The following is a 16,967-nucleotide window of genomic DNA, read 5'->3' on the forward strand; positions in this document are numbered from 1 at the left end:
CGGTTATGATGTATGACATTAGATATAATGCGTTTGCAAAATGCTATTTCTCTGCCTACCATCCAGCTATCTTTCTGAAAATCATTCTTGGATATCCGATCAAGCCAAATATAATATATGGGTGGACATTGAAATATTTAGCCATGAGTAAAGTAGGAAGAGACCACATTGATTACACAAAACACGTGACATTTTGACTAAGGAATAATCGTAATCATATAAATTAAATCATCATATGCTTTAAGACTAACTAAACATTTTTGAAGTACCTGAGTTATAATCGTGTATTTTTGAAACAGGACCATTATCAACCAAATCATATCGCACCAGTTTATATTCATAGTCGTACCATATCTGAAATAAATGTTAACTCATTCTGAGATAATAATACTTCACGTTTTTTTGCACAGAATTTTGATGTTAGTCTATTGCAAACATTTTTTATTTTTGAAATTGGATAGAATAAACGAAGAAAATTATTGAAAGATATTATGTTTCCATGACGCTTTGTCTTGAGTACAAATGATATGTATAATAATTCAACTTCTATTTAAACAAGTAACCGACCACGTTATGAAAATGAAGTGATATTAAATCTGTATCATAGACTTTCAGAAAATATATTATAAAGTCTTACATGTGAATTGAATATTGTTTCAGAATACGGTGTTTTTGATTCTAGGTGGTAGGAAAACTGACCCGTGAATTGTGGAACACCCTGGTAATAAAGCCGTCCTGTTGCATAATAAATTTTAAATGGTAATTTAAAAACGGTTCAAGTTTTATTTATCGTTTTATGTGCATCATATTAGAGAGTGGTTGATAAACTAAAGAATATTTGTATTAATTATCAGCGGCAATGAGTTATAGTAAACTGATAAAAAGCTATTGCATTTTTATAATGGTTTTTACCTTTTACTGATGAAGTTTTTACTTTAACATAAAATACGTACACTATGAAATCATTCATTATTGTTGGAACAATGTTAAGGACATGACAAAGAAAGAAATGAATATACTTGCCGTACGATATTGATATGTCGACTGCAGTAAAGTATATCTACAAAGTACAAATCTATAAGTATAAAGCAACAGTGCATATTTTAACATGCTTTGTCCTTCTAAAATATAATAATCGTACTTGACCAATGATAACATACAGTATTTAAAACAATGAGGGCAAACCTTTCGTATTAGGTTAGACCGAGTGCGTTCTTCAGAAAAAAAGAAAATTATACGAAGCACCTCTATCCCCGCCGTCGGTTACCCACGTACGGAATATACATGTATACCGTGGGTAACCAACGATGCTCTAATCCCCTCCCAGCACCGATTAAAACAATATTTAAGCTTCAATATGAACAGTTATAAAATCTATACTTCTGCTATTTCTCGATGTTCAACACATATTTAACAAATGTACACTTACTTAATATCTTTATCAACTGTAGACGACCACAGAGACATAAATATTAATTAACCTTTGTCTCTTAAATTTATCACATTGTCTTCCGGTATCTATTTTTGGTACTGTCATCAACGTCATTGAGATGGAAATTTAAAGTTTATCATTAGACTCTGGTCAGACTGCATGGCTTATCAGTTTCGGTTCATGCAGTATAAGGGTTCAAATAACTAGTGACGTTTTACTTTTGTAGATGGCAATACTGTGATATATATACAATTATAACTACATCAATATTTGTCGAAAAAGTAAATAAATAATTTGTTTCCTAGAACAACTTACAGGAGTTTTCAAGTATGGTAGAAATGTCTGTATCTGTAACTGACCTCCGTATACAGCAGTCCTTAAACTCTTGTAGGCGGCTTCAAACTCTACTTCTGTCATAGAATGACCATCGACGGTTCCTTTGTGCAGGTACAAAATAAAATATATTAATAGATAGATATATATATATTTTTAATAAATCAGACAAAATCAATCAATCAATCAATCAATCAATCAATCAATCAACCAACCAACCAATCAATCAATCAATCTGAGACACAGACAGACAACCAGAAAAAAACGAACAAACAAACAACAAATGAACAAAAATAATAACTAAATTGATATATATATATATATCAGAATAAATGGATAAATAATTTGATACAAATACTATTCTTAATGAGCTTTTGGGAAAGTCTTCCTTTTCGATAATTTTGAAAGAAATTCGTTAAGCGAACGTGAAAGCTAGGTAATAGTAGCACTGAATTTTAAATGAATCTGATACATCACTGGTCAATGCTGATACGATCTTTATACATATTATTATGATCGCCGCATATTCTTTGTTTAACCATTTCTAAAGAAATATCTTTGAATTTAATCTTTACTCAAAATTTTACATTTCATTTCTCACATGCATTTTTTCTTTCGATTGTGGACCATTTAACAACAAAACATCATCTACAGAGTATAAATTATGCTTACATTAAATTTCAACGCTTTAACGCTTATGGTTAATTTCAAGACAGTTAGGTCGTAATGTAAGAATTTCTAGAATAAAAAAGTATGATATTATTTTTGTTCCTTTAAACGTAAAGGAACAAAGTAATTTTAGAAAAAAAAACTTACTAGAATAGTGTGTACACAAAACACCATTTGATAGCGTATTTCTTCCATCAGAATGACTTTTACTTAGGCGGCAAGCATGGTTTGAATCAGCACAGAAATCAAAACTGTTGCACGTGAAATTCGTGTTTGCAACACAGTATGCCGCGCACAATGTCGGAGAGGCTACAACACTTGATGGATAACTGAGATCATTCAATGAACGTGAAGTAAAGTTTTGATACATTGTAAACTGTTCTGAAATAAGAAAGGTAGAATAACATTTAGAAATGTGGGTAAATCATAGCAATATTAAAGTAGAAAAGTGTACTTTGCTGTGTACGTTTCAGTTGTCAAATTTTGTCAAAATAAATCGAAAGAAGACCATGTAAAAGGCGATAAAAATAACAAACGCGGAAATACTGAATCAAGTGGTTGTTTTATTGCAAGAATAGCGCTAACGTTTCTCTTTTCGTGTATAAATATCTACAGAAGCCATGTGGGTTCAGGCATTTATTGCGTCCTCGAGTTTCTGCAGATATATTGCACGACAAAAGGTACATTAACCCTCTGATGTGGAATACATTTATGTTAACCTAGTTTCAATATATACCGAGTTGCAACAGAAAGTGTGCGCTTATACGGAATATTACATACTCATCAAACATAATATTGGCATATGTATTGATTATAGATACCGATTATTTTAATGTACAATTCTGCAACGTTCACTTTAAGTTCATAAAAGCAAAATTCTGATGAATATCAATGCAAAGTAAAACGTGGTCAATACATTTCTAAAAAATTTGATACCAAGTATGCTACAAGTTTGCTCAAATAAGTATATGTATGCATAATTTCCAAGTAACTAAATGCAATAAGACAACTGGAGATCTACAAAAGTTCACGGGATTTAGTTTACACATAATTTGTTTTAGTTTGATTGTGTAAGAAGCTATACCCTTTAAGACACCCTCTCGAATACGTTCCTGAAACAAACCAGTACTATGCAATATATGTATGATATGTTTTAATTAAAATATTCTCACTGAGTACAGGAGGCACGTCCAGTAATTTTGCTGCAACGTATACAAACGAATTGTCATAGTTAATGAGTACGTTCTGTACCCTGAGTGGAGATACATTCATTTCAGCCGCCATTTTGCTGTGGGCTTCTCGTATAATCTCATCTCGAAGCCCTGGATTAAACTTCCCTGTAATAAAATATTAAATTTGAAATACATTTTTTTTTGTAATGAAATCTGAAAACGCAGGTAATTTGTGTAATCTTTACTTTCAATTGGAAATAAATAGAATATTGATGCAAAGGAAAACAAAACTTTTATGCAAATAAAATCGTATTGGAAATAAATTACTTCATAAGTAAATAATACCTAATAAAAGAGCTTTAGGAAAGAATACAAGTATAGAACCAAATTATAACCAACATAAGTAGGGACACGGAATAAGTCAGCTTTATTTATTACTATCAAATGTGACGAAAAACTATATTTGTATACCTTCAAATTTGATGCTGAAAGAGACACTGGCATTCTCGGGATAACATGAACTTATGTCAAACAAAGATAAGTCCGGATGGACCTCGCTGAATGCCGTGATGGTCTGGATAATTCTTATACCCAACTGTAAATCATAAATATGTGACAATAACGAAATACATGAACTAAAATGGAAACCATTTTAACCCTTTTATTAACAGTTTAAGCATATTGCTAACTAACAGGGGCTTACATGAAATTGCTTATAGACATGCTATTTATTTATACATGAACTTGCCTATATTAAAATGTTAAAAACATTTTATAGCGTAATCAATGAATCATAAAAAAACAACACATTTTTATATAAAAAAGAATTATATAATATCACACAAGTTCCGACTCTCCACCGCAATACACTCACTGGTACGTGTATATAGTCAGAATAATCAAATTTCATCTTTCCTGAAATTTTGCTTTGGCTAAGAAAGTTAAAACCATTATATTATAATACTTAATATGCATGTATATTTGTTGAGATATTTGTAAATGAAAACTGTATAAATTATATTTGATATCTAAAAGGAGCGTTTGTCAAAAAGGGTTTAGGGCAAAATCTCTGTAGTTGTTATTGTTTTATGGTGCTTTTGTGTTTGTGTTTCTATATATTCTTTAGAAGGCCACATTTAGAAATAAGATATGTTACTTGTTTTCTACGATGTGTTACCTTCTTTAAATAAAGATATTATTATTATTATTATTATATTATTATTATTAATAACAACAATTATATGATTTATATTGTTAATAATTTACCGTTTCATTTGTAATGGTCAGCTGTAAGGGTATATTGTGAGAGACAACTGGATCGTCATCAGGATAGAAGTCAAAACCATCCTGTAAAGAACAAACACTTTTATCAAAATAAGGTATCTGTTACAGTAGCACCCCAATAAACGTCCCTTTTAATGAAGCAACTTTAACGTTTACACTTTTCACAATCATATCTTTAAGATATGCACACACTAGGGATAACCTATTTTCCAGCTTTTTTTAACCTCTTGAAACTTATTATGAAAATTAATAGTGCAATAGACAGGACTCAATTATAAGAATCAATAGGAAGTCTCACACTATCTTATCAATTAGAAAAAAATGCACTCACTAAAGTTCTATCATTTCATTTCAATGTTATTAGTTGTAAATATAATGCCAGGTTATATAGCACTATGTAAACGGTTGTGTGCATATGTCACACAAGCTTTCAATCAAGAACATTTATAATGAATCTATAATACAGTGAACTTCCTTTATTTGAGAAAAAAATATATAAATTACTTCATAAATTGACAGCAGTTTTTAATGATTTTTTTATCATAATTATCCAATGGAAACGACGTTACAAACGTGCAGCATTATAAACAAGTATATGCATTTGTTAAACAATGCAGCCAGTACTGGTTTGCGAGTCGTTATGTGAGCAAAAAAAGCCACAACAATAATATATCGGTATCACATATTTCATTTTAAGTTATATTTTTGTATCCAAATGATATATGAAAGTTACGGGTATTTTGTATATAAGAAACATTCCCTTACCACAAGAGTATAATATTCATAGGTAGCCATTATACCACCGCCGAGTGGTCTTATACCCGTGAACACGTTACAAGATAGTCCTCGTACAGTTCTCTAAATTATAGATAAAACATGATGAAACTTTAAAAAAACAATAGTAATATCTCAAATTTTACACTGTATATCAAGAATTTAAAATAACATTACTAGTAACATTAACAAAAGAGGATTTAGGCTCGTGCTTCTGCATATGTTAATTGACGAAAAAAGGTGAATAGCGCTATTATTTGTAAAAAGTATACGCCTGATATGACTCGGTAATTCCCCGTTTCGTTAAAAGAAACCGGTTTCGACATGTTTTTCACGTACTTGTACGATGTCATTTGACAAAATCGCAACGTCTTCGGTTCGGCTATTATCTATGATAACCTTATCCGAAGACTGACGGAAAGGGCCGAAAAGTTCCCATTGCATTTGACACTATCGGGGCCGTTATCGCAGTCAGTGTAGTTAGCTCGTTTTAATTAGAAAAAAGAAAAAAAAACAAAAACAAAAAACACCAAAAACACACACGCAGCAACGGCGCTTGACCACAAGATTTAACCGCTTATGCATGTTTTTTCTCCATTTATGTTAACCTCCGTGCGCTGTGTTTCTGCAAGAATTACCGATAATGCCAAAAAAAATTCTGAAAGAAATCGATCTATTTATAGAAAAGAAATATCGAACAAAACATGTAAAAGTATAAATAATAAATATAATATGAATCCAGCTACTTTTCGCCAGACCACTGAAGTCCGTGCCAATATCATAATAATTATTATCTAAAGACCCGCTGAGAAGTATATAAATAGGGAAGAAACACATCTATGTAAGTAAAATTTTCTTTCTTAATTGCATGCTGCTACTTTTGATCTTAAACAAAATCTACGCAATTATACACTTGTATACATCACAGATAACACACCTTTCCTATGTATGTGAAATTACCATCCAAACCGAGAATTTCTCTTGGTCCTTTTAATGTTAATGCAAACCAGAGATTGTCCATTCCAGCAGCCGTTTGATTGAAATCTGACGTCATTTCTGTTTCAGATATACCAGTCACATGACAGTTGCCTTTGACTTTGTCTACTATGTAAGCAATACCTGTAATGGAAAGACAGGATAAAGTGATTTTGTATATCAACTGTGAAACTTTTACCGTCATATTTTTAATATAACTTATAACGTCATGATGCACTGTCGTTTGCAAAAGAGTAGTCAACGTATTGTGCTTATTTTTGAATCTGTAACTATAAAACTTTGTTTGTTCGTGCTTAGAAATCTAAAATATTCTAATTTCTGGAATATGTCTATCACATTGCTACTGATTATGTGAGCAATTATTGATATCAAACGCATACTTGGTTATTTTTTTTTTTTTCTCTGATAATTATTTCTAAGATATGATAAAACGTAGGTGGCCTATTAGAAAGTCGTCAACGTGTTTAAAGTGAATTTACAGTGTCATACCATAATTGTAATCGTCTATTATAGATACAAGCGTGTTTTGAGCTAACCCTGCACGTGCTACTGGTAGCCTCATGTCACTCCTAACTATGTTCTTTGTTCTGTCATACCAGACCTGATAGTGATTTGAAAAAAAGAAAATATCTTAGTGCATTGATATCGTTACAAACTCATAAATGTATAGATATAGTTTTAAGATATTACAAGATATATTTAAGATATATTAAGGGCAATCATTTCGTCAAAATCCATACTAGAGTTATGGGCCTTGTAATGTGACCGCCAGTTACTGGTTTAAATTTTAAGTGAATGCTTCAGTTAAAATTAATCAAAATTCCCTTTTTTGTTAATATAACATGTCAAAATCAAGGAGAGTTATTGAAAAAATTTGACTGTTGTATAAGTATTGGTAACTTCATATTTTTACCAAATTATTAACGTAGCATTGTATAATGTATATATATATTGTCTATTTTAGCCAATTTAAGAGTTTTTCGACCGCTTACCCAAAACCTGCCATCCCCGCTTTTATCGGATCCAGCGTTCACTTCAAAAATTTCTTACTTGTAATAAGTTTGAGGGAAAAACAGCAGGGTACTATCAGACTGGGGAAAACTCAGGGCTTTCGGGTATGGGCCCCCAAACCCATTGTTGGTTTTTTTCTTTACCCTCATATTTTTATTATTCTTTTTGTGTTGGGTTTCAAGTCACACAGATTCTGTAATGGTCATATGTCGACCCTCAGTTTTATTGTAAGACCTCAAGAGCTAATTCGTGCATTATTTAAGGCACGAACGGGCACCTGAGTATAACGAGCGACGTTCCGTTCATTCATTCATCTATTTTCCTGCTTTATTTATCATTTCAATGTTAGAGAAAATCAAGTTGTTTTGTAATTGGTAAAGAATTAAAACATACAATTTAAGTGAAATTACAAAAAAAATTCCCCAAACACACAAACAAGCAAAACAATCCCCAAAAACAACAAGAAGAAGTGAAATGACAAAATATAATAACTTGCTTCAAAAACTGTCAAGTCAGCAATTTCTGTTCTAAAGTCAACATAATCATAGTAATGTTCAACATGTGACACCGCCCCTGTAAAATCTTCAGTCACTCCCTTGACATAAGCTCGAACTGGAATTCTAGGATATGCTATAGCGTCTTTCCATTCTTGAACTGAATTTAAATGTTAAACAGCAAAAGGGATTACAATTTGTACTAGACGTTGTTTATAGTGATTTAAAATGAATATAATATGATACTATTTTGAATAATTTTCACAGTTTAAGAGACTAGTGTTCCATATTCGAACAATTAAACAATAAAGCGCTCAAGACTGTTTATGTACAGAAGATAGTTTGTTAAAAATATTTTGTAAATTCTAGAAATTCTAGTAATTATGACACGTATATTTGCAATATTAAAAGTAAAGATTGAACCTTGTATAATTATGTAAATGGCTAAAAGATTCTAAAGATATTTTATCTATACTCCTGTGCCCAAATATGATTCATTTTACAATATTCCTTTGCATATATTACACAACATACTTACAAACATAACATATATGAAAATATTCTAAATTTAATTTATATTTTCATTTCACAAACTTGAAAATTTGAGTTTGTAATATCCTACCCGTGAAATAGTAGTCTAGGGTAAAGTTGGCTCGAATCTGTGGCCAGTATATACATGATCTCCAATGATCAACGCTGATACCTCGAACTACATCTTTTCCCATGTATTGCTGAAAAATAATACAAAACATTCGTAAAATTGTTGTTATAATTGAACATAAAAATCATTTTTGAAAACAATTGAACAAATTGAATTAACTTTTTTTTCACAATTGTAAATAAATTTCTTTTTCAACAGACCGTGACAATGAAGATTTATATGATAGTAATGGTTTTCTGTCATATTACATAATCGTAACTTTTCGGCCCTTTCCGTCAATCGTGGGATAAGAACGATTATGAGATATCGTCGAGGTGTATTGAGGTAAATATCACGTTGTAACAATCGGTACGCATCGACAATTACTTTAATAATCTCGGAGTTGATGTAATTAAATGTGACTTCAGAAACGAAAATAGACGATGTAACCTTTCATAATGAGTAACGCATGTATTTCTTTTATAAGGTCAATTTCGGTAAAATTTTTATTGAAAATATGTCTTACAAATAGGATGAATTTAAATATTCTGTATGTTGTAATTAAGGTTGTTACCATTTCTTTCGAGTTTATTTATTTATACTCGCCACCGGTTGCCCATATTTTCGAGTCCTCCAGAAGAGTATTAGTCATTTTTATATTTTTGGATGATAGTGCAAGTAACAGGTACAGACAGATGCCCCAATTCCAGAAGCTTCTCCTAGTTCTTTTACGTACCAAGTGTTTTAGCACTAATACACGGAACCTCGATTTAAGGTCTCATCCGAAAGACTGAGTAGTAATTTTAATTGGCCAGCCCGGGAATCGAAACGACAATGTGGAGATTATCAGTCTCGCGCTCTGACCGATTGAGCTATGCGGGCTGGCATAATTGTTTCCACACTTAAGTGACATTTTATATATGTAAATAATTATGCTTCTAAAACAATTTTCAAACATCGAAGAAGATGCAAGAAAACTATATTCGCTTCAAAGTCTGATATGTATCATTTGATCTCTACACTCACCATAGTAAAATAATATCGGAATTTTTGTTATATTTCTTTTAAGCCAATGCGATTGAAAGCTTACAGCGGACCGGAGGAACTATTTTGTTTGAATATCAGTCTACTGACAGAAGGTTAAAGATTTGTAGAAAAAACCAGTACGTGATCGAACAGTCTGTGAATCTTGAGCATTCCTTAAGGGATATCGATTATCGGAGCCAACCGAAGAATAGACAATATCTGAAAGACATTCTGGGTGAGATTATTTTACCTTTTGTTAAAAAAATAAGTTTGTGTTTGTATCGCCTTTTCTCTAAAGTTTCCAAACCGATTTCGGACATACGGATCAAATGAGTCGAGGTTTGATGTTGCCGAAGCATCATACTTGATAAATATATTAATATTGGTTATATAGTACTATCAAAAAAGTATTAAATCCATTGTTAAATTGCGGTTATTTATTCTTGCATAGAGTGCAAAAGAATTTTGTTATTTTTGTACAATAAGGATTTGGTATGGATTTAAGGACTTTTAACATGAAACGCGAGGTTAGATATAGCACTATGTGTACTAATTTTTTTTGTTTCTGAAAATTAAAACGAATCTGTGGTACAATATGCATTTAATATGGATTATTTTGGACTCTGGAAATGAAAACGTGACTAAAATGATCTGATACACTGGAAGTCCATGGGCTACGTTTTATAGTGTATGAATTTAATATATCCATATTCATTTTTACCTGTCCAGATGATTTTAGAAAATGTAGGGCTCCTCTAGAGTTAAGAATATGAGGAGGAATTCCACCTTTTGAAAAACTGCCAAAATACACGTCTGTTGGATCCGTGGTGAGATTCTTTACTTGACATGAATTTCCTGCAGACAAAGAAATTGTAACATAACATTTGTCAAATTCTATTCATAAGATTCCCCAAGAAATAAAGGCAGATTACATGGATAAAATAGATAATTTAGGCTAGCTTTACATAGTACCGATTAATTGTTTTCGAAGATGGCGACATCTGACTATTGTCAGTACAAAATGAACAATTTCATTGACATTTCAAGAATTTCTTTATTTTATCAAATAATATTGTATACATAAATAGTTCAAAGTAACATTGACTCTCTTGATCTGCCGTTAAAAAGACATGTGCTGCCTTTAAAAAATGGTTAAACTGGGCTTTCCGGCCTCTTAAGTAGTAAGGAGATGTGATATCTATTAATGGAAGAAAGGAATATATCCAACCAACTGACGGAACGCCGGATGCTCTATTTAAGAGCCCGCCGGTGCCTGAAATAATGCACGGACGAACACGGCCATCAGAGGTCTTACTCCACCAGTAAAGCTGGAAACTCGCCGTATGACTTTAACAGTGTCGATGCCATTTAAAACGCAACAAAAATCTATTATGATTTTTTACTATCAATTTATTAATATCTTACCATTAATGAATGTTAATTGATTATTTGTATAATCAAATAATGATATATTGTCTGTATTATTTTTATTTGCTCTCATCGCCGCTCGGTTACCAGGATTGTCAAAATATTCATACGCAGTTATTGTGTATCCTTTGATGACGAAATTCGCCTCTATTGTCGTCTGGAACTGATCTGGCAGGTCCGGTAATGTAGGATCTAAATAAACAAATGATGGGGTAAGAAATTGGTCATGGAGCTAAGTTATATCACACTTTAGATATACATCTATATCAAAGCTATTGTCATAGATTGTGTGCACATTCCTCGATTGTAGCGATTTATACACAGTACAGTGCAACTTGTACAGAACAGCCCTTTTAGAGCAATTACCGCTTTAATTTTTCCCAAAGTAAGACTTTAAGATAAATTAAACTAAATAAATTAAAACTTCTCTGGAGCAACACCTCTCAACAACAAAGCACAATTCTTAACTGTTCTGCAGAGATTGTACTATATTTATTATCAATAATTACTGTAAGTAACATAAAGTTAAAAGATGCAAAATTTTTTAATTAACATAAGTTATCTATCAAGACAGTAAGGGGAGCGGTGGCCTAGTGGTTAAAGTGTCTGCCTCTCAACCCAGAAATCATGTTTCTTCATATGACACCAGTACTGGTTGGTTCCAGGAAGCGGACTCGAAAGTGATTAATATAAGTTGCAAGAACTTGTTTCGCAATCGAGCTTAAATAAATATGTTTAAACCAAGACAGTCAATCATATAGCAAACACTGGTAAAGTATCACAATATCTCGAATTCTCAACATCATCGCAGCGCACTTACCGTTCGGACTTGCTGTACCGGTGAATTTCGTGCAGTAAGGTGTTTGTTGTCCATACACAGTATATATGAGGAAGACAAATATTCCAGTCTATAAATAAATGGTGAAGATAAAAGCCAGAAATATAGATAAAAATTACAAAATACAGAAATTAAAGATTTTTTTTTCAGAATATCATAATGCTACATTTCTTCCCGTTCTTTGTTTGTTTTTTGTTTGTTATCAATATTGGAAATAAACTATGGGAAATGTGCCCATTCACTGTAGACCAAACCCCTTTAAACGGACATAAGTCCGAATATTCTTTTTCCCAATTATCTGCTATTTTTGGTTGGATTGAAAAGAAATGTCAAATTTAGCATTTAGATTTTCAGGATGATCTTTAAGTCAAACAAATATCATTGTTTAAGATATATTAAGACAGTAAAATATGTGAAATAAAAAAAAATGAAAAGTTATTTGAAGAAAAAGAAGTAAAAAAAGGAAAGTAAAGCAAAATATCATTTTTGGGAATGAAAAAAAAACAACAACTTTATAAATAGAGGAACAATTCACTACTATAATTACTATTCGTTAGGACATAGAAAAAGTCGAATTTAGAGACATTTTAATAATGTTGCATGATGATAACACAGATAAAACTAGTTTGATAATGTATCTCACTATGCGCCATCTTTGTTTTATATTTAGCAATCGTTAGTGGTTTAACGTGTGATGATCTATTTTTAGTTTTCGAACGATAAACTGGAAGTGATAACCGATATAACATCTTAGTTATAGTTTAAAGAAACAAGGTAGGTCATTTACATAAAGCATCTTTCCAAATTGAATCGCTTCCTTTAGAGCAATTTATAATAATGACGCTTAAAATCAGTTGTTTTATGTTAATCCGCCTTTAGTGGTGTTGAACAAACCCAGCTGGCTCTTTCATACGACACTATGAAACAAAATTCACTTTTTACTACCCATCTATCTTGTGGAACGTCGGTGGTTCTACTCAGGTGCCCGTTTGTGCCTGAAATTACGCACGGAGTGACACCTTTAGGTCACCATTGAAAAGTCACCTAATGGCCTTAACAGTGTGTTAATGTGATGTAAAATCTAATAAAATGTGTTGGTGGGTCTGGGGTTAATTCTACAAATTCAAGGAAACAAAGAAAAACAAAAATTGTCCCTTTTATGCTAAAAGGGTTTTTTGAAGAAAAAAAATTTTGTTTTAATAAAAACCAGCAATTTTTTAAAATCAGGAATGTAGATTTTCTTTTCTTATATATTTAATTTTGCGTACCTGATTCCTTTTACTTTGAACAAACTGCAAGTCTTTATCTTTGAGTATACTTTTAATTGCACTCCAATGATATGCTCAAGTATGGGTGGTCTTTAATTATACAATTATGTTAAATAGATCTAACACTAAACTAAAATCCATTTAAAAATGAATTCTTAGTCGTTTTTATACCTCAAATCGAACAGGAATGTATAGATTATAAATAAATACTGTTTAAACTAAACTTACATGTATTAAAGTTCAAGTTAAAAAAAAAAATCTATATTGCTCTTAACATAATACAGTTCTTTTAGCAACAACATATGAACAAAGAAAGTACCATATAAGTTTTATTAACAGAGCATTTTCATATTAAAGGAGCCCCACTGAAGTAAAAAAGCCTTAGAACATCAGTTTGAAATTCACTCATGAATACTTTCAGTGAAGCACTTAAACGGAAAATTCTGCAAAGGATAATGAATAAATATGCCCGGAATTAAGTTGAATATCTATTTGGGTCATTCATAGCCCAATTTGTGTGAAAAGCGATATCATTTTTGAGCCATTTTGCACATTAAAAAAAAGATGATTCTGAAAAAAAAGAAGCGTCGTGGTTATAATCTAAATATTTGAGTTATTGTTCAGACCTACATCAAATGATACACAAATCTCGGAATCCCGTCATGTCCATAAACCTCAGTGGTGTCCCTTTAAATTTGTTTTAATCAGTGTTTTTCCCTTCAACATATAAATGCACCATAGAGAAGACTTTTAAAAATAAAGTTTCTGGCCCCATGCTTCAGTTACGCCGTGTTTTTTATAATAGTCTAAAATTCAAATATAAAATAAAAACAAAGAAGTATCTTACAAATTGATACATTTTAATCCAATTATCCACGAAAGTTTATTCCAAAATTGTACACAAAATTGTTATTTCAACAATATTCTGTTATAATACAGTCGTTTTTCATACACACGTGAATTTAAAAGTATGATATAACTTCTGATAATTATTATCGTAAACTACCCACCATTGATAGTGAAATTTAGTAAGCTTCACAACACTATATGAATATTATATAAATAAGTTTATATATTTACGTACGTACATTTTGGGGATAGCCTTTGTCTCCTTATAAAGGAACGTGATCACAATAAGTTCTGATTTATTTATGCCGATTTTATCATAAAATATTTAAAAATAGTATCAACAATAGGAGAGAGTAGACCTCCTTGACAGTTGCTTAGCACTTCAGCTTTTAGCGTTGCTATAATTTCCGGATGCCAATACGCTATGGTTGAATTTTAACCGCTGCTAGTGAGTGAAAAATGTTGCGCCAAAATAACATTTCTACGACTTTCGTACAGAAGAAAATGAACTATGTTTTCTTTAGTTTTTGTTACAGTTTGACAAATGAAATTGTAACAGTGAATCAATCTTGACAATCTTTGTATAAACTGTATGCAGTTATCTTTGTTATACAGTATATCAAGCTTATCACCATATCGTTCATGATTTTGTTTCTCTATCAGCTGTAAAGTGGTTCAACTTTAGGATTTGAACTGATAAAAATTCACATATTAATATGCATATCACATTTGCATCACCATCATTAATTTTATATAATCTGCTTAATTGAACAACTTATCATTCAGTGGCTTTTATGTGTTTGTGAATATACACTCGTATATGTCTGGTTTGGGTATATTACATAACACGTTATTGGCCTGAAAAGGTGATAGTTGTGCACACCTGCCGCAGAATCGCTTTTATGTTGTTTGAAAGCAATTGTATACACCCAGATTTAGTAATCTTTTTTTGCTACCTAGATTGTATATGATATACATTTACCAATATCTGTTTTAATAATTCAAAATATCAATACCAAAATAATCTGCACAATTCTTAAAATTTCTGATTCATTGAGATGCTACGGAGGAGCATTAGTCCCAGGTGTATATTTTTTATTAACTCGAAATTTCGACTTACTAACTCGAAATTTTGACTTACTTATCTCGAAATTTCGACTTACTTACTCGAAATTTCGACTTAATTACTATTACTAGAATGGCCAAATTTGTTTTGATGTTCTTTCTCTTTTGTATCATAGTAAAGCATAAAAACACGTTCCCTGTTGTCACAATATGAAACCCCAGAAAAAAGTAGCCAATGAACGAGCATCTGAATATAAAATTTCTGTCTTTTTCCCTTTCTCTGCAGTCACAATAAGTAAACCCCATCAAAAATGAGCCAATAAATGGGCATGTTCTTGAGTGCGGGTAACTAATACCTGCACTCCAGTTAACGCACTGTGCATGTGAATGTATACGATTTAACTGTTTTCAACAGACAGGTCTTAAATTTTGGTAACAATGCTGTACCAGGTTTTGCATGCAGACGCTTTCATAATACATGTGTATGAATTTGAAATGTCATGAAATCTAAAAAAATAAACAAACTGAACGGGAAGGGTGGCTGGGCGTTTGAGCCCTTAGGCTAAATCTTATGCATTTTTGGTGGGGGTCTTTACTACACGTTCACCTTTCTAAAATATGTGACTTAATATTTCGAAGTTTTTATTTTCTTTTTTTCATTTACCATGAGCATGTGCAAATAAGATATTTGTCAAGTGGCCAGCTGCATCTTACGGAAGAGCATTAGTGCCAGGTGTATGTTTTATTAACTCAAAATTTCGAGTTACTTACTCGAAATTTCGACTTACTTATCTCGAAATTTCGAGTTACTTATCTCGATATTTCGACTTACTTATTTCGAAATTTCGAGTTACTTATCTCGCAATTTCGACTTACTAACTAAAATTAAGTGGACACTGAAAGAAATAATGACAGTGTCTTCAATTACCCCCAGATTCGTAGAGAGGATTGTTCATAATATTTCTTGAGAATAGCGCTCCTTTAGTGAAATACAATGGGTCATCATTCGAGTGTTAGATATTTGGTCGGTTCTTGAACAAATATAATAGTACTTCAGGATCTGTTGTGAAACGTCTAGTAAAACGTCAGGGTACTGAAACTAACTGTCCTGAGTGTTTTGTAACCATCAAGTTAAAACAAAATCATAAAAGTCATTTTATAATAAAAATAATGAAATTCAAAAAATCTTCAAAACAGTTAGAAACTGAACATTGTAATGTAAAAAGTCAATTTGACCATATTGAAAGTCAAGGACAAAACAAATTGTTTCCCAAGTTTAAAGGTCAAAGTTTAAATTGCGTAAACTCTGTTAATAAAACCTCGGAGTTGACAAAATCTAAGATAAATTTGTTGAGTTATTGGACTCATGAAGAATTAATCAATTTTCAAAAAAGTGATTTAGCAATTAAGGAACTGATTATACTGAAAAAAGTTCATTCTGATAAACCTGTTTAGTCACTATTGTCAGTTGCTGACTCTGATTTGATAAAATTATGGCAGAATTGGGAAATATTGGAAGTATATATTGACATGTTGTATTGTAAAAAAAACTGATCTTATTGGGCAGAGATCTTTAAAAAAAGTAGAGCCTGAAGAGATAAGGGAATACTTTTTTGAACATATGCAGGTCATTTGGGAAGGAATAGAACTATTTAAGCAATTAAGCGCCGTTTCTTTTGGTCCGGCAT

The 16,967-nt window shown here is 31.6% G+C and overlaps 1 protein-coding gene across 1 annotated transcript in view; it reads right to left on the minus strand.

The window, feature by feature from the left end:
• LOC132714493 (uncharacterized) overlaps positions 1 to 14,338 on the minus strand; it is a 36,144-nt gene extending 21,806 nt beyond the window's left edge. The window contains exons 1-17 of the mRNA XM_060697385.1: positions 14,213 to 14,338; positions 12,080 to 12,167; positions 11,257 to 11,451; positions 10,553 to 10,686; positions 8,788 to 8,896; positions 8,168 to 8,325; positions 7,150 to 7,261; positions 6,602 to 6,783; positions 5,656 to 5,748; positions 4,873 to 4,953; positions 4,078 to 4,201; positions 3,607 to 3,771; positions 2,582 to 2,815; positions 1,748 to 1,869; positions 954 to 1,060; positions 638 to 770; positions 270 to 354 (exon numbers count right to left, since the gene is read on the minus strand). Of these exons, the coding sequence (XP_060553368.1) occupies positions 270 to 354; positions 638 to 770; positions 954 to 1,060; positions 1,748 to 1,869; positions 2,582 to 2,815; positions 3,607 to 3,771; positions 4,078 to 4,201; positions 4,873 to 4,953; positions 5,656 to 5,748; positions 6,602 to 6,783; positions 7,150 to 7,261; positions 8,168 to 8,325; positions 8,788 to 8,896; positions 10,553 to 10,686; positions 11,257 to 11,451; positions 12,080 to 12,167; positions 14,213 to 14,224 (2,134 nt within the window). The 5' untranslated portion in view covers positions 14,225 to 14,338. The remainder of the gene's footprint in view (positions 1 to 269; positions 355 to 637; positions 771 to 953; positions 1,061 to 1,747; positions 1,870 to 2,581; positions 2,816 to 3,606; positions 3,772 to 4,077; positions 4,202 to 4,872; positions 4,954 to 5,655; positions 5,749 to 6,601; positions 6,784 to 7,149; positions 7,262 to 8,167; positions 8,326 to 8,787; positions 8,897 to 10,552; positions 10,687 to 11,256; positions 11,452 to 12,079; positions 12,168 to 14,212) is intronic.
• Positions 14,339 to 16,967: the final 2,629 nt, after the last annotated feature.

This window comes from Ruditapes philippinarum, unplaced genomic scaffold (genome assembly GCF_026571515.1).
Source record: "Ruditapes philippinarum isolate M1 unplaced genomic scaffold, ASM2657151v2 ctg7774_1_1_1_1, whole genome shotgun sequence".
NCBI classification, from domain to species: domain Eukaryota; kingdom Metazoa; phylum Mollusca; class Bivalvia; order Venerida; family Veneridae; genus Ruditapes; species Ruditapes philippinarum.